Below are 27,783 nucleotides of genomic sequence, written 5' to 3' on the forward strand. Positions count from 1 at the left end.
CAAAAAAAAAAAAAAAAAAAAAAAAAAAAAGACAAAACATTAGTTACAGATATGATCCATGCTGATAAAATTAATCTCACCTCTTACATAATAGCGTACACCAGCTCTGAAACAGCTCCTCCTCGAGATGAGAATCCAATCAAAGTATTTTCCATTAATAGAACATGAATGCATGGCAATAACTTAATCACATTAAGAAAAATATAACATATAATAGAAATCATATGCATTGTTTCTAGATTCAGTCTGAATCTGTCTACCCTAGTAAGAATGGTCTTTAAGAGAAAAAAATGACAGAGTATACAAATCTTCATGAATATTCACGAGTCCTTAGTACTATAATCTTCAATTGTGAAGTTCTGTCAAGTTAATAACCCTATAAGTAGTATGTTTAAGAAGTTCACTATGGTGTTTCTATTTAAATAATATGCTTCTTTTTTCCTGATATCCTCAATCACTTTCTAAAAGCAAAGAATTAAGTATTAATCACATCATTGAAAAACCTACTTTGAATGGAGAACATAAATTTAAAATAGATTAACTTTCAAATAAGAAACAAAAAATGGGGGGGAGGCTAGGCTACTGCAGTTAAGGAAAAAAAAAAAACCCTGAAATACACGAAACATAATTACAAATCAGCCATAACAGCTGGTAAGCATACGAAGGTTCACAGATCAAAGTGAGTTAAACAAAGGTTATCTAGAAATGAAAATTTTCACTCCATCTTTTCCTTGAAATAGAAAAGGTGAACCTCAATATAAAAGACTGTATGTCCCCAAAAGATTTTCTTAATATAAAGTTATTTCCCTTACTACTGATAATAGTATATGCTATATGACACTTCCTATACCATTCAGTAACAGAAACAGTCACATACCTAGAAATTCTAAAGGCTGATCTCTCCACTTCATTCCCAGAGTAAAGGGCTGCAAAAGCCTTTGGAACTGACATACCTCTTATATTAAATGTTTTTACTATGAAATACAATAAAGGTAAAGTATAATGTATGCAACTATTTACAACAGTTAAATACCCATTTAGTATGCGGAGTTGGTAACTAAATGGGCAAGAATTTCTTACTGGAGTGATGGAAACATGATGCTGGTTATACTACACTGTGAAAGAAATTAATGCCACTCATTGAAATGCACGTCTAAAAATGATTAAAAAGACAAACTGCATATTAAATATATTTATCATAGTTTTAAAAATTACACAGACACATACCCCTTTGTAGCCACCAGCATGTCTGAAGCACCTCTCCATGTGGCTCCCTTACTCCCCTCTAACAATAACTACTATCCACTCAGCTCATCATTCCCTTGTCTTTCTAGTTTTGCCACTAAACAACTCATTTGGTCTGAAAAGCTTTGAACCTTTTTTTTTTTTTAGGTAACAGGAATTAAACTGTATGTATTCTTTCAGTTTTATTTTCTCATCATCATATTCATGAGGTTCATTTGCTGCTGCTATGGCTGTATAACATTCCACTATATGATTACAGTTACTTATCCATTCTAATGTCCATTCCAGCTTTACTATTATAAACAGTGTTGCAACAAACATCTTTGTACAGAATAAGCAGAAGTAGCTCTAAGGAGCAGTACTGCTGGCTTACAGAGTATATTCTTCATGTGGTCTTATCAGGAAATTCCGCATTGTTTCAAGAGTTACTCTGGCTTCTCACCTTTACCAAAACTTGATATTGTCTGCTTTAAAAACAAATTATTTATTTATTTAGAGAGAGAGGCTCTTGCTGTGTTACTCAGGCTGGAGTGCAGTGGCACCATCATGGCTCACTGCAGCCTCAAACTCCTGGGCCCAAGCCATCCTACCGCCTTGGCCTCCCAGGCAGCTGGGCCTACAAGGCACGTGCCACCATGCTCAGCTCATTTACTGTCTGCTTTTTAATGTCTGCCACACTGATGGGGGAGTAGGGGGGCATGACAGAAAGACGCGTCTTATTGTTTCAATGGCCTTACTTTTTCTCCCTCCACATTTGTTTTGGTTTGGTTGTGGTATTTTACATATGTAACACTTTTTCTTACTGTGCATCCATTATAAAGCGTAACAACATAATACAATAAATATTTGTGAACCTACCATCCAACTTCAAAACAGTACCAAAACTCTGAATCTATTCATCTGCCCCTTCCCTATTCTATCCAACTGTGTTCTCACCCAGGAGTAACTATTTAGTCCCTTACTCACCCAAATTATCTATCTTGAGCCAGGGCACAAAGATGAGTGGGACAGATAAGCCTATGCTAGAGCCCAAATCTAGCAGAGAAAATGACTGACTGCTTTATGAATCCTGTTCCTCTGACTGCAAGAAAGTGTGCATATGTACACACTTTAGAGAATCCAGAAAGCATGGAAGGAACAAGAGTAAAATAAAAACTGAATCCCCTCAGCATGAGGTTAACTTTTAAAATGGGAGTGTATTTACTTCTAGTCTTTCATCAATGAGTTACTCCCAGGGCCATCCACACCTTCTCTCCAGGATGCCCATTTCACATACTCCTCTCAACCTGTAACATTCCTCCCTCATCACACGCACAGCCCATTAAGTTACTTTCTATGTCACTGTAAAATAAAAGCCTCCCACAGGCTCCCATCACATTTACATACCCACCAGCATCCACAACCATCTATTTGCTTCTCTTCTATAGTGGCAGGTGAGCAGACCAGGCCATCTACCTGTGCACTAATTCCCACCCCCCTCACACATTCTTGGACATCACTCTAGCATGCACCTTCACCAATTTTCCCCTTCTTCAAAATCTTTTGAGTCAAGGTCTTGCTCCGTCACCCAGGCTAGAGTACAGTGTTGCGATCATAGCTCACTACAGCTTCAAAATGGGGTCAAGTGAGCCTCCTGAGTAGGTGGGACTACAGGCACATGCCACCATGCCTAGGTTTTAATTTTTAAAGATTTTTTGTATAGACAGGGTCTTACTATGTTCTCCAGGTTGGTCCTAAACTCCTGGCCTCAAATGATCCTCCTGCCTCAGCCTTCCAAGGCACTGAGATTACAGGGATGAGCCACTAGGCCTGGCCCTACCACATTTAAAGTAAAAGTCACAGTCCTTCCCATGGCTTATAAGGCCCTGAGTCATCTGGGCTGAGCTACTTCTCTGAACAAGCTCCCGCCTCTCCCTGTCCACTCTCTATTCCAGTCATGTTTCTGCCTTGGGGTCATTTAACTTATTAATGTCTCTGTATGTGTGTGAAACATATGACTACTTCTAGTCAACAAACTACATGAAAGAAAAGCTCATTTAAAGCTTTCAATTTAAAGGTAAATGAGTAAGAAGTTTCTAAAATTGCCGAGAAAAAAAAGGTTCTATAATCTCAGTATTATTTGTCCATTCACAGTCTCATTTTGAAAAACAAACAAAAAACACCACAGTTGGCCCAAATCACTTAAGGCACTAAATAATAAGCACATTTATTCTCATTTTAGCCTTAGGAGAACTTGGAAAGCTCAGAGTGAAGGATGGGGAAGCAAAAACAAATAAGCTTTTATCCTGAAATTTTCTAATTTTTATTCCCCCACAACTGTGGAACACGTTTCCTCCATTACTTTTTGGGTTTTCTTTAAGTATAACAAGTGTAATAATTTAGTGAAATCATACTGACAAAATGAACAAATAAACAACAGACTTATATTGACAAGCTTCTTAGGTGTACGTGATAGAAAGATGTCATCACCATGTTCTTCAGGGCAGAATCCTGATTAGTCATGCATCACTTAACAGGGGTACATTCTGAGAAATGGATCGTAATGTAATCTTATACATTATAGCGTACTTACACAAACCTAGATGGCACAGCCTACTACAAACCTAGGCTACATGGTATATAGCCCATTGCTCCTTAGCTACAAACCTGTAGGGCATGTTACTACACTAAATATTGTAGGCAATTGTAACACAATGGTATTTGTGTATCTCAATATAGCTAAACATAGAAAAGGTACAGTACAAATATGGTATTATAATCTTATAGGACCACCATCATACATGTGGCCTGTCACGTACTAAAGTGTCAGTATGTGGCACATAACTAGATAGGCACTCATCAGCATATATTGTGCTTATTCTTTAAGAGCCAGCTCACTTGGCTGCCTTACTTTTATGATGATGTCTATGATACAGATTTGTTTTTTAAAATGAACCTACCATTAGATAATCAATACTTATTTTGTATCTGTACTCTGATTTCATCCCTAGGCATTATTCTTCGTACTCCACCTTTCTCATCTATCTGTCACTACTACAAATGACAAATAAAATTTTTAATGGTAATTCTCCTCTTCAAGTTGTTACCCACACCAGTGTCTGAGTCTCACTTTTTTTGACCCTGTCGCCTAGACTGGAGTGTAGTGGTGCCGTCATAGCTCACTGCAGCCTCAAACTCCTGGGCTCAAGTTATCCTCCCACCTCAGCCTCCTGAGTAACTGGGACTAGAGGTATAAGCCACCGTGCCTGGCCTAAATCTAAATTTTTTAATTATATACTAAGGAAAGTTTTCAACAGCCAGGTCCAAACTACTTATGTGTAATTTACTGAGACAAGATAACATCAAATAAAAGCAAAATACAGTATACATATTCCTTCTATTTAAACAAACAGCTCCAGAAACCTTGAACAGAGAGAGAATCACATAGTCTGAAAGGTTCATTCTTAAAAAAACTAAATGGCAATGAGTTTAATCTTCTTATCAACAGCAATTTCTATTAATTCTGAAATACTCATCCTTTGGAATATTTGAGACTATCTCTAAATCTGCCTCATAATAAAATTTAAATAAAGGGATCTAGAAACTAAAGAATAATATCATGTAAGGATACAGCCATGTAACACTGGAAGTGCAAACCGATGAACCTGAAATGAAGATATATATTTAGAATAAATATACTTTAAAAATAAATAGGCATTATATAAAAATATTTACATAAAGGAAAGTAATATACAAACATAAAGTAGTAAACGTATGGGTAATATAATTTTTTAAAAAATTCTCTAATGTAACATTAAGTATGCATTACAATCATTTGAGCTTGAAAATTCAAAGATTTTGGAACACTAATAAAGCTACATGAAGTTACAGAATGTTTACCTCCTTTTCAGTCTTTGCCTACAACAACTTCACTCCTCCAGGGAAAAGATATCCCATGCTAATTGTTTGCAGCTCAAACTACTTTTCCAAAAAAAGCATAGCAAATGACAAGAAATAAAGCAATTAGACACATCTATTTACCTGGATTCAATAATATATCATGTTTTCCTAGCTGGGCCTCCCTGTTTATACCTCTCATGTGTAGACAAAGGACAGAAAAAGGTGATGCCTGTGCATATGTCTCCTGGGTAACTGAAGGGAGTCTTATCCCCAAAGGAAGACAACAACAGAGTTCTCCCCTTGGCCAGGGAACTTGACCCTGGCCCCTCATTTCTCCATTATTCATGTTCCAAGACCCACTGTACCTCTCTTAGTTAGATAAAGCTGTGTGTTTTTACTTAAGGCTTCTACAGAAGATCAGAGTAAAATAATTAGGCTTCAACCTAGAATGATGTGACAGGGAAGATCTGATCAAAGTTTATAAGTTATAAACAGAGTTAAATTAGAATTGTTTCTCAAAACCCTTGGTGATTAGGAAGTCATTTTATAACATACATTGAATTAAACCTTGGACTGTAAAAATTAGGCAGATTTTATTTAGCATACATTACCTCTGGCTGTGCAGAAAGTTCTCTTAGAAGATGACCGTTCCATACAAACCGCTGATCTGCCTGAGAGAAGTTTTAAAATTTACTACAATATCTCCTGCCAAGCTTGTTTTCTACAGAAAGAAAACTACCAATCAATGTCTCCATCTGATGGTTAGAAGCAGGTTTGACAGGCCTCAAACAAAATACATCTCCCCCTCAAAGCTGTACCTCCTGTGGGCATTCCTGCCTCATTGTCTCAGGCCAGACAGAAATCTGGGAGATGTCTTAGGGTATTTCTTTCCCTTCCACTTAATTAATTGTCAAGTACTGGCCCTCCTTCAAAATCCATCTTTTTTACATTTCTATTCCTACCATCCTTGACCAACATTTGACTCTAACCTAACTACTAAAACAGCCTCCCTTGCCTCCAGTTTAGGTGTTAGCCCTCTCTACCCATTTGTCTGCAACACTGCCAGTAGGAGTTCTCTAACATGTCCTGTCTCCTATCTGCTCAAAATTCTTCAATGACTGTCATCTAAAGAACCAAATCTCTGCATGGCCTAATCAGTCCCAGGATTTGGAAACCCCTAATTAACTCTCTGATCTCATCTCTGGCCACTCTGACTTTTATACATACAGAAGAAACTCCCTCAACAATCTATATTTGATCAACTCTACTTAGGGCCAGGGGTGGTGGCTCACGCCTGTAATCCTAGCACTTTGAAAGGCCAAGGCAGGCGAATCACATTGAGACTTAGGAGTTCAAGACCAGCAAGGCCAAAATGGCAAAACTCGGTCTCTACTAAAAGTACAAAAATTAGTTGGGCGTGGTGGCACGTGTCGGCACGTGTCTGTCATCCCAGTTACTTGGGGAGGCTAAGGCACAAGAATCACTTGAGGCCAGGCGCAGTGGCTCACACCTGTAATCCTAGCACTTTGGGAGACCGAGGCAGGCAGATCACGAGGTCAGGAGATCAAGACCATCCTGGCCAACATGGTGAAACCCCGTCTCTACTAAAAGACAAAAAATTAGCCAGACATGGTAGTGCACACCTGTAGTCTCAGCTACTTGGGAGACTGAGACAGGGGAATCGCTTGAACCTGGGAAGCAGAGGTTACAGTGAGCCAAGATTGCGCCACTGCATTTTAGACTGGGTGACAGAGCAAGACTGTCTCAGAAAAGAAAAAACAAAATAATTGACTCTACTCAGTAGATAATCAATTCTATTTATGAAGTATACCAATTGAACCACCCCACACCTTCAACTGTAAAAGTCACAGGGAATGGCTTTTGCACTTGGCCACAACCAGCTGAATCTCACTTCCTGAGATTCAAGTGTATGTTTCTGAGTGGTTTGTGCCAGTCATTCTTATTATTCATCATTATAGAGTTTAACTAAATATTTTATAAACCAATGAAATAAGACGAAAAACAGACTGCTGTTTCTATGAAGTTAAATAATTTGGAATCTAACTTGATAAGTGGCAAGTTGCTAAAACAAAACTGCTGTTGAATTCGGAGTGGGAGTGGCAACTAAAAAAATATAAGAATCTACAGAATTCTGCACACAGATTTTTCCTTAAGTGTCAAAATCTTTAAAGTGGCCCAAAAGGGAAAGCCTTATGGATGTTAATTTACACAAGGAAGACAATTCAGAATCGAGGAACCAAAAACAAAGAAAATCCTATAGCTGTATATAAAAACATTGACCAACGTAAAATTTTATGTTTTAAGTTAAAATGTTTAGGTATACATGTTCCATTTATCACTTTTATGATTCCCTAGGTTAACTTTTTTTTTTAGGCAGAGTCTTGCTGTTGCCCAGGCTGGAGTGCAGAGGGGTGATGACAGCTTACTGCAGCCTCTATCTCAAGTGATCCTCCCACCTCAGCCTTCCAAGTAGCTGGGATTACAGGTGCATGCCACCACATCTGATTAATTTTTAATTTTTTGTAGAGATGTGGTCTCCCTATGTTGCCCAGGCTGGTCTCGAACTCTCGGACTCAAGCAATCCTTCTGCCTCAGCCATGCAAAGTGTTGAGATTACAGGTATGAGCCACGACACCTGGCTAACTAACTTTCTGATTAGCTGACAAAGAATTCCCATCTCATCCCAACAGATGAGATGGCTTTTTCTTCAGCTTAGCCTCTGCCACCACCTCTGCCTGGGACCCTCCCTGGCCCACGGTCACCTGACCAACAAATCTTCAAGTCTCAGCTCAAAACCTTCCTGTGTCAAGTTACTGTCCTCTGTAGCTACCTTTCTTTATAAAGTTGTCCCTGACACCCCCAGGCAAAGACCCTCATTCCTTCAGGATCCCACCTCACTTTGGTACATGATCTCAATTACAGCAACCATTCTCTGACTATTGCTTCCCCAGCAGACTGTAGGCTCCCACAAGACAGGTTCCACAGTCTCATTCTGGGTCCCCAGAGGCTAATATAGTACCTGGTACAGGGCTGACATTGTAGAGATGTTTCATAAACAAACGGAGAATGTAAAAACTGCTTTTAAAAGCAACGGTCTCTTTGTAGTTAAAAGCCAAGTTTCTTGACGGCTTAGCCTGCACCTAAACTTCCATCTAAGCCTACATGCAATTTTACTAGAGTGTAAAATCTTACCCAAAAAAAAAAAAAAAAAAGTCAACTAAATTACTAATTACCTAAATTCAACTACTTGAAATTACCCATTATTATTGGTCAAAAATGGTCAATTACCAGCAACTTCATATTGTCCAATCTAATAGGTATCACGCAGCGACCTTTTAAATTCTGTCTTCTCATTAAACATCTAAGGTATGCCAAAATAAATTAAGGCAGCAATTATCCAGGGTCCTCAACAAAAGAAACTTTAAGTTGAGACCATCTGCAACCTAATTTTAAAGATATATTCATTATATATTAAAAAAAAAAAAAAAAAAAAGCAGACTGGGCAGGCACAGTGCTCATGCCTATAATCCCAGCACTTGGGGAGGATAAGGTGGGCGGATCAGTTGAGGCCAAAAGTTCAAGACCAGTCTGGGCAACATGGCAAAACCACATCTCTACTAAAAATACTATAAATTAGCCAAGGATGTTAGCACATGCCTGTAAGTGCAGCTACTTAGGAGGCTGAGATATGAGAATCGCTTGAACCCAGGAGGCAGAGGTTGTAATTAGCTGAGATCATGCCACTGCACTCCAGCCTGGGTGACAGAGCGAGATTCTGTCTCAAAGAAAAAGAAAGCAAAATAAAAAAATCTTAAACAGACATTTTCCATGTCCTTAGTGACTTGTTACTTTTTTAGTTATAAAAATTATAAATAACCATCGCTACAGAAGAAATATCAACTGTTAGAACACGAATTTTGTAAGCCTAATTGTACTGCTAATGTAACTGCCACACTGTAGAACACTGAGACTTAAGAAATTACAAATTAATGCAATGCTAGTTTGAAGATTTGACATTTGAGAGTTAGCACTTGGTAGCTTGATAATATTTATGCAGAAATACAAATTCTGAAAATTTTCCTATAATAACATATGAATGTGTTTACATAAAGACTTCTGAATATCTACAGCAGTGGGTCTCAATTCTGGCTGTATACATATACAGATTCCAGGACTCTCATGCTGGGATTGTAATGTATATTTAAAACAGGGTATGTTTTCAAAGCCTCATACGTGATTCTAATATAACCAGGACTGAGAAAAATCAATATGAATTTTTATGCATAAAATAGAGACATGTCCCTTTTACAATCCTAAAAATAAAAACAATTGAAGATTAAGCTTACCCTTTCCAACAGACTCATTTCTTGGAATTCTGGACTAGTGTTGGATAGCCGCTGCAAAGTATGGGTCAAATCATATGTTGTTGAAAAGTAAAATCCATCCACATTCAAGACATGGTTTAGCATTGCTAAGAAGGTTTTATTATCTTGTAACTGTAAACAAAGAAAAATCAGTACAGCTCATAACTGAAAAGGAATCGGAATAAAAATACAAACCTTTAAGCACAGCCTCGTTAAAGACTACTGGCATAAGAACTGGGCCAGCAAGAGGGATGTTCACCATTTCCCTGGGACATAGGACAGTTCCTGGCACACAGAAGATAGATACTCAATAAACACTGTAGGGTACTATTAGGTAACTTGATTAGGTAGGACCCCCTCCCCTTCACAAATTTTATTCTAAAGGGCAGAAGAGTGGTTTTAACACAACATCACCTTTGATTATGACCTACTGTGTGCCAAATATTTTCCAAAGATTCTCTAATCCTCACAACAGCCCTGCAAAGTTAGCATAGCTACCCTGACAAATAAAACACGTAAATTTAAGAGGGGCCCAAAAACAGAGATAGCAAATAAGAAGATACTAACATCATCCTCATTCTCAAGAAACTTTCCTGCTTTGGGATGGATGAGAAGTAAAATGGAATTCTTTTTATTTAAAACAAAGATTAAAAAGTCAAGTAAACGCAATATTTATCTTTATTTTTGGATAATCATTTTAACTAGCTTTCCCAATGAATACCAAGATTGACATTTGTCTTTATCCTTGTTTTAAAAAACAATCGTTAATGTTTAGAAACGTTTAATGATTACCAAATGATTAACTTGTTAATCCACGTTACAAATCTACATATACAAAATTTTTGACTTGTGCTCAGACATGTTTTTAGAATTAGCTACACAGCTTTACAACAAAGTACAACAATCAAGAAGAAATTGTCTAAGTAAATATGACTGGTCTAGTAAATGAATACAGCCATTTTTATTTCTTTAAAATATGGCTAGTAGAGAATAAATATATTGATATATATTTCTTGATATACATATTATGAAAAAGAAATTCTAAAGTATATATATTTATATAAATATGTATATTATAAAATAGAAAATATATTATGTTCTTATACATATCAACAGTCAATTGTAAAAACTATGATTGTTCCATGACCTTTAAAAATTTTTTGTTAAAACATTAAAAACTCTATTGTAAGTTACAGATATAACTTATATAGTTGTAAGTTATAGATATTAACTTGTAAGTTATAGATATAGTAAATTATAAGTGTAAAGAAATGAATAAATTATAAAACTAATATTTAGCACACTGTAATTTAAAACATTAGAAACACTAAGAATGAAAACTATTTTATTTCTTTGTGAAAAAAAAAATGTATCAAGAGACTTGAACACTGCTTGCCTTCTTGTCATATAACTTAAGATACAGAATATCTCTTCTATCCCTGGTGCAGTGTCACACATTTTCCTAAGTCTAAAACAACTTCTGACATTGTATCCTTTGCCCTTTCAATGTTGTGAAATATCTCCAAGGTTTCCTTTAATGGGAAGTTTTTGCAGGCATCACTTCCTCCGGGATACTGTCATCCTTTTCATCACAGCCACTCCATCATTAACGTTGATAAGTTCACCTGCACTAAGACCTCTGGCTGCATACCTACAGTCCCTTGAATGGTGATAGTGTCAGCGTTCCCATGGTCAGCTACTTCTTCTATGCTCCATTTATGTTCAATTTCAATTTCTCTTCCAAAGTTGTTGCTTTTTGTTTCTTTGCACCTTCATCTTTGGTGGGTTAATTCTTCAGTTAATATACTGTAGTAACTGAAATTTAAGCCATGTTGTTTGGGGATTGGTGTTAACTAAACCATGGTTACTGAAATCTGTGCATACAGCAACAGTGCAAAAGGAAAACTGCCTGAAAGTGTATATACACATTTCATAAACACACATACATGCTTACATTCACATGTGGTAAAAATAAAGAAAACCTCTCTGGGAAAGAAGGGAATGAGTTAAAGAGGAGTAGAACTTCAAAGGTATTTATATTTTATTTCTTTATAAAGAGGATATGAGTTAAATCTGGTGTTGAGCACATGTGCATTTTCTGTTTTCCCTTTTCTCTCCACATGAAATTTCATAATTTAAGAATTGAATCTCTTTTTAAAAAAAAAAAAAAAAACCAAGAGCAACAAAATTATCTGAATGATTTAAAAAATATTTTTTTATGCCTGGGTAGAAAAGTAGATAGAGTGAGCTCTACAGGTTGTTTAAATAATTATAGCATTCTCTGTATTCCACAATACCGTCGTCCTCCTCTACCCATCCCATGCTACTGCTTTGGGCTTTGCAGTTAGTAACAATTTCCAGTTCTTACCTGAATATCAGTTAAGTGCAACATTGTCTTCTTATAAGAAAGGACATCAAAATCTGTTGCTTTCCAGATTACATGATTGAAAAATTCACCTACTTTTGTCTTTTTGGTAATGACTATAAGATAATTACCTGCAAAAAGCACGCCAAACACACATAATTACAAAAACAGTAACTCTAAAGGTAGAAATTGGAGTCCTTATTGTTTAACTTTAAAGACTAGTAGAATAAGACTATATTGTGCCACTCAGAAAAAAGGTCCATTTTTAAAGCAACCTTACAATTTATGAATAGGAAGACCAGAATATTATTTAGAAAAATTCTTACTGAAAGGTCACATTTTTCTCAAAAAAGCTAAAAGCAAATGCTTTTCATAATCAAAGGATTTGTCATAGTAAATGGAAAGCAGAGAAAGAAAATACTTCTCTCTTTCAATACCCCCAAGGCATATAGGCCTCTGCTAATCACTTCCCAGCAGGTAGTTTAAAGCATCAAGTCATGGGATCTGACACTACAAGGCAATGTACCTTCTACACCACTCCTGTGTTCTTCATGTAACTCTAAATGGTAGAGAAATGTGCTGGGGCAGTATACCCAACTGGCTGCCGCAATATTACAAGGATGAGTGGTCAGGAATCTAGGAGTCATCACAACATTATGCACAATACACCAATCCTGACCTTGCCACCTCCTCACCCCACAAATATATAAAACAGAGTAACCCTTTCCTACTCAATTAATTCTTCAGGTCTGTTCAACACTCTACCCACAAGTGCCCTCTCTGGAAGTTTTCCCATGTACATGTCTCTCTCCTAGATCTTGTCACACAGTACTGCAGTAATTCACTATTTACACGCCTCTCTCATTGGACTCAACTGTGGGGCAAAATGGACTTTCATCCTTTATAACTCAGCATCTAGCATGATGCCTGAAACAACAGGAACTTCAAACAAGCTCAATGAAATTAAATCTAAACAAAAAGCACCTTCTTAACAACTCAGAACCAAGGAATGTCCACTAACATGCACCATGTCCTATTAGCACAGGGCTGAAGGTGTAGAATACCCTGGTCCATTGATGCATTAAAAATTGTGTTTACATACTCTTGGAATTTGTGAAAAACATCTAGCTAAGGATTTCAACTCTAACTGAAACACAACAAAATACGAAACCTTTTTTTAAGTAATAGAACCTCATGCTGATAAATTTTACCATGTGGGGAGTATTTCTTTCATAAGTTAATGACAAATACTTAACCAAGAGATTTATTGCCTAAAACATGATAGAAAGTATTAATTCATCATATGCTCACTCTAATATTGTCAATTTAACTACCTTGTTTAATTACCTTCTTTGCCCATCTTAGCTTATTTTCTCTTACCTGCCACCAGATGGATTGTGCCCAGTATACCAAATATTGGTCTTGTGACAGCTGAAGGAGGAACATCTTTCTTGACTGAAAAGAAAGAAAGAAAAATCACATACAAAAAGCTTGCCAACAGAAACAGAAATTTAGTCTGATTTCAATAGTTACTTCAACTAAATCAATTTGCATGGTTTGTTCTAAGAAAAGCAGCATTCCTCAACTTAAATGCACTATTCATAGAGATGTAAGTTATATAAACTGGAGAGTAACAGCAATGAAACTGTGATAACTCCTAGAATATATGTTAGGTTCTCTAATGGAAGAAAAAAAAACGTCCTATTAGAAATGGCATAGTCTGCATTCCCAATGATGAAAAGAAATTGGCTAAGAAACTGTCAGCAAGTCAGTCTCAACACTGACTTTGCATGGAAGTACTTCATTGTATGTCTTACTGATGACTGTTTGGCATCATTATCTTTACATTCAAACTATTCATGACCTTTAACTTTTCAGACTATTCAAATGGGTCTGCAATCTCAACTTACAAATAAAATGTTACTGAAAGATCAAGAACAACTGAAAACATACCCACGTTAAAGCTCTTGAAAGACACCAGGTTATATCAACATGGTATAAAGAAGCAGTATAATTTAAACTTTAGGAGAAGTATACTAACACTGGTTAAAAACAATCAGCTATCTTGCAACTAGCAGCCACCAAGCAACAGACAAATAGGAAATGTCAAATTATTATACTAAAACAGAGCTCTATTTCCATTTGATAAAAGACGAACTATACGTAGTACTACCAGAATTACCACACAATCAAAACACAGAAATTTTATAGCCATAATTTTCTTACACTCCATTACCCACAGAACATATTTTCATATTTCACTTTATCCACTCAAAGGCTATTTACTGAATGCCTACTCTATGGTTATTCAAATATTATACTTTAAGAAGAAAACAAATATAAAACTCTGGAGGTAAATTAGAATCTTTAAACAAACAAAATATGAAATTCCAAATACTATAACACATGGTACATTAATTTGTCACCAAAGTTATTTCATATTTATCTATTCAGAAGTCAGGCTGTTCCCCACAAGTGAAAAAATGTTTGTTTTCCGCATCCCAGAAAAGTAAAAACAAAATATAACTGGATAGGTAGATAAAACTTAGAAACATCATTTGCCTAAGAACACCTACAAGTTTTAGACAGTGACATATATTTTATTTTTCATTTATTAAATTATCTAAACCAATCCTGTTAAAATACAGCTAAGGGAAAAAAATAAATAAATATTATGTTTTTAAATCCTTACTGTCGACAGTAAAATACTATCTAAAATTTTCAAGATCAACTCTCTTTTTCACAAAGAAGGAGATAGCATAAAATTGAAGCACAAAAATTACAGGTTGGTGCAAAAGTAACTGTGGTTTTTGCCATTACTTTTCATGGCAAAAACCACAATTAGTTTTGCACCAACCTATAAATAAGGTAGCAAGAATTAAAATTTTAATAGGAATGCACTCAGTGATCCACAAATTGACATACCTCTGATTTATGTTTTTTAACTATTGTAATTTATGTATAAAATCTTTCTCCCCAAACTTCTAAATCTGTCTGTAAAATACCTGCAAGGGTAACCTCTGTGGATACACGGTCAATGATAAGTACATCATCTGCTCCATCATCACAAGCTTCCACATAAAATTTTTCAGGCGTGATATGCCTAAGAAAAAATGTAAAACATAAATAACTAAATCAAATGAAATGAAGACTTCTAAAAAACTACTTATTATAACAATTACAGAGTATAACTTTGACATCATTTTCTCAGCTTCCCAACAGATGAAGCTGTTAAGTTTGCTGTCCTTATGAGTTCATGGCAACTCTTTTCACTTGTATATTTGATGCTGACAAGGTTTTGATTTGCTATGAAACCATCAATTTAACTTATACAAAAATATCACAATCAAACCTCGTTTATAATATTCAACGGGGTACAGAAGGCAACGCAGCACAGTAGGAACACTCTAAAGAACCAGACTACCAGTACTGTGTGACCTTAGGCAAGTTACTCCTCTCTGAGCCTCTTATTCCCTTAACTGTAAAATAACAATAATACCAGATTCATCACACAGCATCATGTGAATTAAATAAGCTAATCTTTGGTAAGCACTGTGAACATCTGACACATAGTAAACAAGAGGTATCAGCTAAAAATAATAAGAAATGCATTTTAAATAAAATATTTCCAGGAAATTTTTAAAAATAAATTAATATTCAGGTGGGGTGGGTTTTTTTTGTAGAAACCCACATATATGTTCCTGAAAAAAACTTCTCATTCTGCAAAATAAAAAATAAAGGACGTAGAAATAGGGCTGAGAGAGACTACTTAAAATTTATGCAACTTTGTAATTAGAGTCTAACAAAAGTTAACAGTTGGTTTCTCAAGAGATAAATAGTTGAGGCAAGCAACTCAGCATGATCAGGGACTAACTCAGGATATAGTAAATATTAACAAAATAAAATGCGTTTGAATTTGCAGGCACTAAAACGATAAAGACTGAAGTAGATGGAACTCCAAGCCACTGATTGAGACTGTTGTGAAGGTAGGCACAGGGGAAGATACGACGTTTCAGAAGCTGAGTAAGGATGGGAAGGGAGGCTGAGTCCAAGAACTATTTCTTTTTCCAGAAACTAATCTTTATTGTTCACAAACAAGACTTAAAAGAATTTCCATCTGTTCTATCTGTGCAGCAGCCAATCTGAGGGTTTTTTTCCTTTCCTTTTTAATTCTACTCCCACTTGCCTATGAAAAACCTTATTCAAACCCACACAACCATCATGGACATCATTTTCTATTTACCAATTGTGTATAAGCTATTTGGTATTATAGAAAAATGTCCTGTAGCAAAACAAACTGTATTGACTATTTTTGACTGTAAGTTCTCTGAGGAATAATCAATCCTTAATTATCCAAATATAATTTACAACCTCTTACGGCTCATCTGTAACTAACTAAACATTAGGGTAGTTTTCCTTCATTTGGGGGGATATGCTAAGTGAAAGAAAATCAGTACAACAAAGAAAGCAAATCTGCTTCAAATACAGCAATCTTCAAATCAACCTAAATATAACAGTTCATTCTTTTTATTACTGAATAGAATTCCACTGTATAGATATATCATCATTTGTCCATCCATTCATTTGTTGATGGTTATTTGAGTAACTTCTGGTTTGGGGTTACTATGAAAAGGTTCTAGGAACATTTTTGCAAAAAGTCTTAAGGCGGATGTTCATGTAGCTTGTATCTTGGTTAACTCCCTAAAAGTGAAACGGCTGGATCATATGGCATATATATGTTTAACTTGTGCAGAAAGGGAGAAAAAGGAGGGATTACAGCCATGAGGAAACGTTTCCGGGTGATGGATACATTCACTATTATAATACTGGCAATGGTTTCATGGGTATAAATGTCAAAATTTATCAAACTGTACACTTGAGATGTGTGTACTGTATTGTATGTCAACTTAACTTCAATTAAGCTATAAAAATAAAACAAAGTGAGAGGTCCTAAAACAAAAGAAATATAAAGAACTTCCAGTCATCTAGTCTTACACCATTTTTTAAAAATCCAATATTTCAGTCCATATCTACAAAAGATGTTTTATGGAAGCATAAGTTGCATTCCAAGTGTAAGTCAGTGACATGTACTGAAAGGCTACCACTTACTAAGCATTACACAAGCACCAGGGCAATGTGGCAGGTGACGAATACATTCCAGGGACAGCTGAGCCAGGAAGTTTAGAGGTTTGCGGACTCACTGATAGTACACATGAAATTGGGATTCAAACCAGTTTTGTAAAAGTATAAAAGTTATCATTTTTTTCACCATACTATATTACTAGAATTTGAAGACATCATTCTTTGGTAGGCTGGCACAGATACATTGTTGTGTTCAAAATAGTCCCTGGTTAGGGAAAAAAAAAAAAAAAACCACTTAAAGAAATGTTTAAAAACCCTAGTTTAATAAAATTTAAAGACTTTCTGTTTAAAATAATTGTTTTAAAGTTTTGTCATCTCGACACCCAAACACTAAGGCATCTAAAATTTCATTTGAGTAAAGGACTTCATTCCTTGCTGCCAGTCTCAGCTTTCTCTCCATTAAAAAGAGATAGAGGCTGGGTGTGGTGGCTCATGCCTGTAATCCCAGCACTTTGGGAGTCTCCGGCAGGTGGATCATTTGCTGTCAGGAGTTCAAGACCAGCCTGGCCAACATGGTGAAACCCCATCTCTACTAAAAATACAGAAATTAGCTAGCCATGATGGTGCATGCCTGCAGTCCCAGCTACTCAGGAGGCTGAGGCATGAGAATTGCTTAAGCCCAGGAGGCAGAGGTTGCAGTGGGTAGAGATGGCACCACTGCACTCCAGCCTGGACAACAGAGTGAGACTCTGCCTCAAAAACATAATAATTAAAATAAAAAGAGATAGAACTGATAGGTGAGGGTGGATGACAGAATACACACGATATGCTCAGTACTACGACGGGACTCCATGAAATACAGGCATTATTTAAATTTTACTAAATGGTTTCAGACCACTGGGTTTTAATGTTGTTTTTTTACACTTCCACCATCTTTAGTCTCTTGACAAAGCCATCACCACTGCTCCTATTTGGCTGCTTTACTTTTACATCTAGGACAAAATTACAGGTTTCAGATAAGGTCTGAGGAAGGTCACACAGTTTTGACTACAGAGTAAAGTCCATGAGCTTTATTACATCCATTTTCTTCGTAAAACTCAGAGGCCTAGTCTCATCCAGTCACCCAGGCTGGAGTGCAATGGTGCCATCTCGGCTCACTGTAAACTCTGCCTTCTGGGTCCAAATGATTTTGCCTCGGCCTCCCGAGCAGCTGGGATTACAGAAGCCTGACATCGTGCCCAGCCAATTTTTGTATTTTTAGTAGAGACGGGGTTTCATCATGTTGGCAAGGCTGGTCTCAAACTACTGACCTCACTGTCCGCCCGCCTCAGCCTCCCAAAGAGCTAGGATCACAGGTATGAGCCACTGCACCTGGCCAGGCCTACATCTTTTAAGTTCAAAGCTGCATTTTGGAGGACAGAGTTGCCATAATTTATTTCTCCACATAAAGGGTGTGTTATCTCTTCAATAACTAATGCTACTTTTACTATAAAAAGATGATTATTCACCAATCTCAGAAATCAAATCCCTCCACTTTTTTTTATATTAGGCACAAAAACACAAAGCTTGCATCTAAATAAACAGCCAACAGAGAAATGCATATTGCTCGCTCTGGAAAGCATACCCCTTCTACACTCTGACCACGTATATTTACATAAATGCATTTAAACTCCTCACCTATAAGACCTTTAAAATGAAAATTATTTGGACAAAAATCAATGAATTGAAAAGTCACACTTGTTTCAACATACAAGGTTGGGGATATAACCTAATAGGTACATTTCAGTCAGCAATAAAGTATTTATTATAAAATCAAGTGTTTATAAGAGCACTTACATGCTGTATTAGGGTAAAAAAAAATTTTTTAATTAAAAAAAAGAGCACAAAAGTCATATGCACACACAGAAAAAACTACCTCCATTAGAAGCAATTACAAGTTTTTCTAGGCTGGGCACAGTAGCTTATACCTGTAACCCCAGCACTTTGGGAGGTGGAGGTGGGCAGATCATTTGAGGTCTGGAGTTCAAGACCAGCCTGGTTGACATGGTGAAACCCTGTCTCTACTAAAAATACAAAAATTAGCCAGACGTGGTGGTGCATGCCTGTAATCTCCACTACTTGCTAGGCTGAGGCAGAAGAATTTCTTGAATCCAGGAGATGGAGGCTGCAGTGAGCCAAAATCACATCACTGCACTCCAGCCTAGGCAACAGAGCAAGACTCTGTCTTAAAAAAAAAAAAAAAAAATTTCTCGATTTGGCATTTAAATTTAAAACTGATTTGGAAGTATGTGAGATTAAAACATACATCTTAGATTAGGACTTCGAATAATTTACCAGATCTATATATCCAGCTATAGAAGTAGGCCTTTAGTAATTGTTACATTCCTAATAACCACAGTCAAAGCTTATGACTTTACTATGTGCTCAGAATCCCTAAAATTACAGTTAGATAATGAACCTTATTTTAAAAAGAAATATATGATACCCCCAAGTCTGGATAGACACATTTGAAATAAGACAACAAATTAAATTTTTAATTGAGGTAGAATGAAATTAATTTCTACAGTGAAAACCCTCCACAGAAGCCTTGATCTTCTCAGAAGATGGAATCTCGGAAGTATTAACAGGTGGGTGCAGGCTGTAGACAGATACTAGCTACTTAAATGCAGGTTTGGAAAAGAAAAAGTGCTTGGTAATAGGCTAATTAACTCGGATACTACAGAATTGAATTGTCTACAAGGTGAGAGTCAACAAAATAAGCAGATTCCAGTAGCAGAATGCTGAGACGCTTCAAGAACTAGAGGGAAAATGCAATAAGAACTAGTCGGAGGAGATGTGGGGAGTAAGAGGTTGTAGGGGTGGGATGGGGCAAGTAAGGCAGTGACACTGACTTAAAAAGGGGTGTAAAGGCAGTTCGAAGTTTCTATTAGAACACCACCGAAACCCAGACTTTCCACACACCTGTCCTCCTTGACTCAGGGATTTAATGTTTAGAACAGTTCGACAAGACAGTCTATGGATTCCAGACACCAGGCACAGCTGAGAACTAGGTGAGAGTGTCAAGTGAAGTCTGAAGACAGAGAAGGTCTGCTTATAGACTGGTAAAACCCCTCCAACCTGCTTCCTCTGCCAGGCTCCCATAGTGCTGGTGGCCAAGCTTACATCATCCTGCTCCCCCCAACCCTGCCCACAACTCCCATGGGAGTTTTTTAAGACTGTGTCTGAAGAAACTGATTGGTCCAAGGTCAGGTGACGTGGCTCACACCTATAATCCCAGCACTTTGGGAGGCCAAGGCCGGCAGAGCACTTGAGCCAAGGAGTTCGAGACCAGCCTGGCAACAAGTCAAGACTCCATCGCTACAAAAAATGCAAACATCAGCCCAGTGTGGTACCACGTGCGTGTACTCCAAGTTACTCAGGAGGCTGAGGTAGGAGGACTGCTTGAGGCCAGGAGGTAGAGGTTACAGTGAGCCATGATCGCACTACTGCATTCCAGACTGGGCAACAGAACTGTCAAAAAAGAAAAGGAAAGCGGAAAGGAAAAAAAAAAAAAGAAAAAGAAAAGAGGGAAGAAACTGGCCCAAGAGAATAATGTTAGAAACTGCTGACATTTAGGGGTTCCCCAATGAATTTCCACACAATCACTCTACAGTGAGGGCCATCAGTTGACACAGTACCTCATTCTTAAAAATGAAATGACAACCAAGGATCACCAGATATTTGAAAAAAAGGATTTATCACAGAAGACAGACCAAAACAAGCAGAAAAAAATAACTTTGGGCAGGGTCGGGCACAGTGGCTCATGCCTGTAATCTCAGCACTTTGGGAGGCCGAGGCGGGTGGATCACGAGGTCAAGAGATCGAGACCATCCTGGTCAACATGGTGAAACCCCGTCTCTATTAAAAATACAAAAGATCAGCTGGGCATGGTGACGCGTGCCTGTAATCCCAGCTGCTCAGGAGGCTGAGGCAGGAGAATTGCCTGAACCCAGGAGGCGGAGGTTGCGGTGAGTCGAGATCGCGCCATTGCACTCCAGCCTGGGTGACAAGAGCGAAACTCCATCTCAAAAAAAAAAATAAATAAAATAACTTTGGGCAAATAAAGTATGCTGAAAACAGAATAAAACTCCAAAACACATTTATAATTGATAGCCTCAGAAGATATTGCATTCATGAAACAAGAAGAGGATAAAAGCATGCATTAACATGTTTTTGGACTGATTGTAGAAATAATATTTTGAAAATTTAACAGAAGGATTGGAAGATAAAATCGAAGTACTCTCCTTAAGAGGCTAAAAAGAAATGCAAAGTAGGATGGCATAGGAAGGAAAGAGAGGAAGGAAAGCAAAGAAGGAAAGAAGGAGGAAGAGGAGGGAAAAATGGGAGAAAAAAGTGGGGAAAAGTAAGAAAATAGTACAATCCAGGATATTCAGCATCCATGCAGCAGGAATTCCAGAAGAATATATAAGAAAAAAAGGAAGAAATTATCAAAGAATACAAAAAAAAACAAACAACAACAACAACAAAAACCCCCACTCAGACCAAAAAAGACCCACTAAATAAATGGAAACACATATATGAAGGCATATTAAACACAGAATTTCAAATCACTACAAAGAGACAGTTCTAGTTTCCCTCCACCCAGAAAAAATTAAAGTAAAAGAAGCAGTGTTCCACAGCGACTTCATTAGGAAGGCAACAGCAAGATCTTTAAAATTCTGAAGGATAATAATTTCCAATTGAGAATGTTATACCTAGTCATACTTACCAAAAAAGTGTGGGGGCAGAATGAAAATTTTCAGATACACATTCTCAAAAGTTACATTTCACTTTTTTTTTTTACAAGGGAGGAAAGGTGTGTTCCACCAAAATAAGAGAGAAAACCCAACAAAGTTAGATTTGAAATCCAAAATAGGACGTAAAAGGAATTCTCATGACGATGGTGATGAGAGGTCCCAAGTTGATAGCTACACAACAGGGCTAAAGAATAACCAGCCCAGATTAAAAGCAGGAGGAGAGAGGGCTCCTAAGGGTAAGCCTCAGAGAAGAAAATGAATCGATAGCCAACTGACATGTTTCAAAGGAATTATGTTGCTCTTTCGGAGAAATTGCAGACTGATTTGCAACAGGTACATTAAAAAGTCAAGCAAATAAAAAGAACTAAGGCAATTTTTAATTCTAGGAAAAACAAAACATTTTTATAAGGAAATGTAATTATGATACACCATGAGGCTTCATTTGAACCACAGCTACATAACCGTAACATTGTGAACACTGACTATCTTACTATAACTATATGGAGAAAAAAAGAAGAGGCACAAAAGCGAAATCCTCATCTTCTGCAATAGGAAGTCATCAGATTACTAAAACCGATAAAAATGAGGAAACAGCAATATAAGCATTTTTATAAATATGGAGTAAAATACCAGAAGTCACTTAAAAAGTAGTTGCCTCTGTTATTAAAAGGTTTGTATACTACTTACTTTTAAACCACATAAATAAGATTGAAATAAAAATAAGGTTTAAAAAATGTATTATAGGCCAGATGTGGTGGCTCATGCCAGTAATCCCAGCACTTTGGGAGGCCGAGGTGGGTGGATCACGAGGTCAAGAGATCAAGACCACCCTGGTCAACATGGTGAAACCCCGACTCTACTAAAAATACAAAAAATTAGCTGGCCATGGTGGTGCGTGCCTGTAATCTCAGCTACTCAGGAGGCTGAGGCAGGAGAATTGCCTGAACCCAGGAGGCGGAGGTTGCGGTGAGTCGAGATCGCGCCATTGCACTCCAGCCTGGGTAACATGAGTGAAACTCCATCTCAAAAAAAAAAAAAAAAGAAAATATACACACACACACAAATTAGCCAGGCGTGGTGGTGTGTGCCTGCAGTCCCAGCTACTCAGGAGGCTGAGGCAGGGGAATCACTTGAACCCAGGAGGCCAAGCCTGAAGTAAGCCGAGATTGTACCACTGCAGTCCTGACTGATGACAGAGCAAGACTCCATCTCAAAAGAAAATAACAAAAAGTATTATAATAACAAAATATAAAAATAAGAGTAATCATGGATCAAGGTAGGGATGTCTTGCTCAAAAGTTCTGAGGCTTTGCTTAATCTTCTCTCTCAGAGAGATGCTGCTACAATCTAAGTTGCTGATGCTATCACCAGCCTATTCTGATAATGTCACTGAAAGTGGTATCTCTAGGCTTAAGAATTGGAGCAATGAAAACATGAACAGTGACTGCCAGGGAATTAACATCTCTAGGGATGGTAATTATAAGTAATGACTCACAATTCTGTTAATCCTAACAGCAGGTATCATCCCAACTCACAGGCACCTATATATATATGCCCTTACTGTTATCTTCCTCTCCTTTCATTTCCCACCACTTCTGTATGGGTCTTAATATTGATCTGAAGCATAATTGTTTTATGCAGTAAATTTTATTCTACATGTTTTATGCTTCCTAGGCTTCATCTCAAAACCCAGTGAAATTAACTTTAACTCTCTAGCACTTGCAGTCAAAAACACTTGAGTAAACATTCACTGGTGAAATTTTTGCTGGTGTGTATTGTTTTATTGCTATTTTTGTGTTTAAATCTTCACCAAACAAGCTATAGCATTACTTATTTTATGAAACAGATTTCAGAAGACAAGATTCAATTCAAGATTATTTGGTCAAACTATACTGTTGATAACAGATCTCTAAGGTTCAAAGTAATACTGTATACTAAAAAGGGTTCTGGTCCTACATAAACTATCTGGTGAGGTGATCAGACTCCAATTCACCATTAACTCTAACTGAACAAGAATCCTACCAAGTTTCTGTCAAGACAAGAAGATTCAGTATCTACCGAGAGTTCTGGTTCCCGTTAATAAGACACAAACTATGGAAGATATATCAAAATAGCATAATACTTGTATAGTAATTGCTTCTATTTTGACTACCTTCATTCAGCTGGTTAATTTGCTTTTAAGAATTACCGTCCAAGCATAAGATAAAAAAGAAAAAGTGGCTGGATACAGCGGCTCAAGCCTGTAATCCCAGCACTTTGGGAGGCTGAGGCAGGAGGACTGCTTGAGCCCAGGAATTTGAGAGCAGCTTGGGGGCAACATGGCAAAACCCTGTTTCTACAAAAAATATAAAAATTAGCCAGGTGTGGTGGCATGCACCTGTGGCTTCAGCTACTCAAGAGGCTAAGGTGAGAGCATCATCTGAACCTGAAACACAGGGGCTCACCTGAACCTGGGAGGCAGAGGCTGCTGTGAGCCGAGATCACACCACTGCACTCCAGCCTGGGCAAAAGAGCAAGACCCTGTCACAAAAAAAAGGAAAAGGAAAGGGAAAAGGATAAAGTGTCCAGGGACCAGGACAGGACAGGACAGGACAGGACATGACACGACAAGACAAGACAAAGCAGGAGGATCGTTTGAGGCCAGGAGTTTGAGACTGGCCTGGTCAACACAGCCAGATCTCATCTCTACAAAAAATGTTGAAACAAAAGAAGGAACCAACAGTAAAGTTGCTTCCTCCTTTTTGATTGTTGTGAATAATGCTGCTATGAACATGAGTATACAAATCTCCCTTTGAGATCTTACTTTCAATTATTTTGAGTATCCCAGAAATGGAATTGGGACTACAAGCTAAATTCAACCAAGGCAGTTTTGGCTATTATGTTTAACACAAATGCATTTAATCTTATAGTCACCTGGGATTCAACAGTTCTTAAGGGTGTTTTTAAAAAATTAGCCTTGTTAAATTTTAAGAAAAGCAATATATTTAATTATAATATTAACATCAAATATTTTTATTTTCTTTCAGTGTTGGCACTGTGATCTTCCAGTGTCTGAAAACATTTATCTCCCATGTCACATTCATGTCTTATTTCAGGCAACAACTGACCTCTTTAAAATCCTGTCAAATCAATGAGTAAAACCGGCCTACTTCAAAAATATTACTACTTACTAACCTCACGCCCATTAAAATGGCTATTATCTAGAAGAAAAAGAAAAAGAAAAAAAAACCAGGATAGAAAATAACAAGTGTTGGCTAGAATGTGGAGAAATTAGAACCCTGGTGCTTTGTGGGTGGGAATTTAAAATGGTGTAGCCACTATGGGAAAACAGTATGGTGGCCCTCTAAAAATTAAAGACAGAATTCCAATATGACCCAAGAATTCCACTTCTGGGTATATACTCAAAACAATTGAAAGTAGGGTTTCAGAAAGATGTTTGTATACTCACATTCACACTGGCATTACTCACAATAGCCAAAAAGGTAAAAGCAATCTATGTGTCCAACAACAAATGAGCAAACAAAAGGTGGTACATACATATGATGGACTATTATTCAGCCTTAAAAAGGAAATTCTGACACATGCTACAAAATGGATGGACCTTAAGGACATTATGCTAAGGGAAATAAACCAGTCACAGAAGGACAAATACTCTATAATTCTACTTCATGAGGCATCTAGAGTAGTCAAGTTTATAGTAACAGCAAGTAGAATGGTGGTTGTCGGGGACTGGGAGGATACAAAAATGGGGAGTTGTTTAATGGGTACAGGATGAAAAGAGTTCTGGTGATGGATGGTGATAGTGGTTGTACAACAATGTTAATGTCCTTACTGCCCCTGACTTGTACACTTAAAAATGGTTAAGAGAGTAACTTTTATGTTTTATTTTACAGCAATTTTTAAAAATAATGAAACCACTATTTGCATAGGAGCATGGTGATCGTCATGTTATAAAACTGTAGCAAGAACATATTCCCTCAAAAATCTTACTAAAGAATTTGGCCAGGCATGGTGGCTCACGCCTGTACAGGTATTGATCGACTTACCACTTATGCAACTTACGACCATTCGACTTTACGACCACAATCGCTAGCCACGACTGCTCTGTGTCTGGCAGCGCAAACGTTGCCCAGCTGGGCATACGACAGTGCAGACCAGCTTCCGGCAGCACTACCATCTCCGTGTGCACCATTTCAACTGTACATATAGCCTACTCTACTTACGCCCAAATCGTGTTATGACCGGTCCGCGGTCCCGACCGTGGTCGTAAGTCAAGCACTAGCTGTAATCCCAGCACTTTGGGAGGCCAAGGTGGGTGGATCATTTCAGGTCAGGAGTTCAAGACCAGCCTGGTCAACATGGTGAAACCCTGTCTCTACTAACAATACAAAAATTAGCCAAGCCTACTGGCAAACACCCGTAGTCCCAGCTACTCAGGCTGAGGCACGAGAATCACTTGAACCTGGAAGGCAGAGGTTGTGGTGAGCCAGGATCGCACACTAGGAACTTGAGCTTAAAACAAGCACACCGGTCGGGTGTGGTGGCTCACACCTGGAATCCCTGCATTTTGGGAAGCCAAGGCAGGTGGATCGCCTGAGGTCAGGAGTTTGAGACCAACCTGGCCAACATGATGAAACCCCGTCTCTACTAAAAAAAAATTAGCCGGGCGTGGTGGCGGGTGCCTGTAATCCCAGCTACTGGGGAGGCCTGAGGCAGAAGAATCACTTGAACCGGGGAGCCAGAGGTTGCAGTGAGCTGAGATAGCACCATTGCACTCCAGACTGGGCAACAAGAGTGAAACTCCATCTCAAAAAAGACAAAAACAAAAAACAAAAGGCAAAAAAACCAAGCATACCAAGTCATTTGATGTAGCCTAGCATTAACCTCGGCTAGCCAGGTTAGCTTAGGTAAGCCTGAACTAGCCTGAACTCCCAGTTAACTAATGCTTTGGATACAAATCCCACATTGTCTGTGCCAAAACTCATGAGGATAATCTTAGCTGCCCTACACCCTTCCCTCCACCAAGAGAGTCCTGTGAACAATATGAATGTTCATTGCACTGAACAGATTACATGTGTTTTTTAAGTTATCTTAGGTTACATCTGTTCTCAACGTTGGATCATATCTGCCCTGACTGATGACCTCAGTTATGAGACTTAAGAAAGGCAACTTCCTGAGGAAACAGTATTCTTCAGAAGCCTGCTGGAGCCTGATTCAGTATCTAAAGGATTACCTGCCTTACACTTAATTTCAACTGATCTTTTAAAAGAAAAAAAAAAGGGGCCAGGCGCGGTGGCTCACGCCTATAATCCCAGCACTTTGGGAGGCCGAGGTGGGTGGATCACGAGGTCAAGAGATCAAGACCATCCTGGTCAAAATGGTGAAACCTCGTCTCTACTAAAAATACAAAAAATCAGCTGGGCATGGTGGCACGTGCCTGTAATCCCAGCTACTCAGGAGGCTGAGGCAGGAGAATTGCCTGAACCCAGGAGGCGGAGGCTGCGGTGAGCCGAGATGACGCCATTGCACTCCAGCTGGGTAACGAGAGAGAAACTCCGTCTCAAAAAAAGAAAAAAAAAAAAGAAGAAAAAACCGCTTTAAATGTTTCCAATAATGCATTTCCATTCTAATTATTTTGTAACTTCAAATGTATCACTGTCTGACAATATCCACGCCTATACAAATGACTTAAAAAGAAAAATGGAGCCGTATCAGGATATTTAGAACTCCCTGGAAGTTTAAAAAGTATGAATTTTAAATTCTGAGCAAATCAATATTGTTTTCTATATTAAAAATTCATAAGAACATGTCAACTATATTTGACTGTAAGTGACTCATTGCAATACCTGGCATATCTAAGGACTAAGGCGAGAGCAATCTGATAAGAGAAAAAAGGTAATATGGATAATGCAACGGAATGGAAAGATCAGTGGACTCTGGACCAGCTGTATTCCAAGGCCAGCTCTACCATGGCTTGGCTGTATGACCTGACTTTGTGGCCAAGGGCAATTATTAGACTGTTTTCAACAATG

General features: G+C 37.8%; 1 protein-coding gene across 2 annotated transcripts in view; it reads right to left on the reverse strand.

Moving 5' to 3' along the window:
• Positions 1-27,783, reverse strand: part of SACM1L (SAC1 like phosphatidylinositide phosphatase) — a 59,220-nt gene that overhangs the window by 26,851 nt on the left and 4,586 nt on the right. Inside the window, exons 2-8 of one of the 2 annotated variants that reach the window (XM_032298035.1) lie at positions 14,880-14,977; positions 13,255-13,329; positions 11,878-12,005; positions 9,492-9,641; positions 5,736-5,795; positions 4,856-4,889; positions 81-182 (exon numbers count right to left, since the gene is read on the reverse strand). In XM_032298035.1, coding sequence (XP_032153926.1) covers positions 81-182; positions 4,856-4,889; positions 5,736-5,795; positions 9,492-9,641; positions 11,878-12,005; positions 13,255-13,329; positions 14,880-14,977 — 647 coding nt within the window. Of the gene's footprint in view, positions 1-80; positions 183-4,855; positions 4,890-5,735; positions 5,796-9,491; positions 9,642-11,877; positions 12,006-13,254; positions 13,330-14,879; positions 14,978-27,783 lie in introns of those variants that run through there. The other variant, XM_032298036.1, reaches the window with a different exon arrangement.

Source organism: Sapajus apella, unplaced genomic scaffold (genome assembly GCF_009761245.1).
Source record: "Sapajus apella isolate SASKATOON/1434 unplaced genomic scaffold, GSC_monkey_1.0 scaffold38, whole genome shotgun sequence".
Taxonomy (NCBI): Eukaryota; Metazoa; Chordata; class Mammalia; order Primates; family Cebidae; genus Sapajus; species Sapajus apella.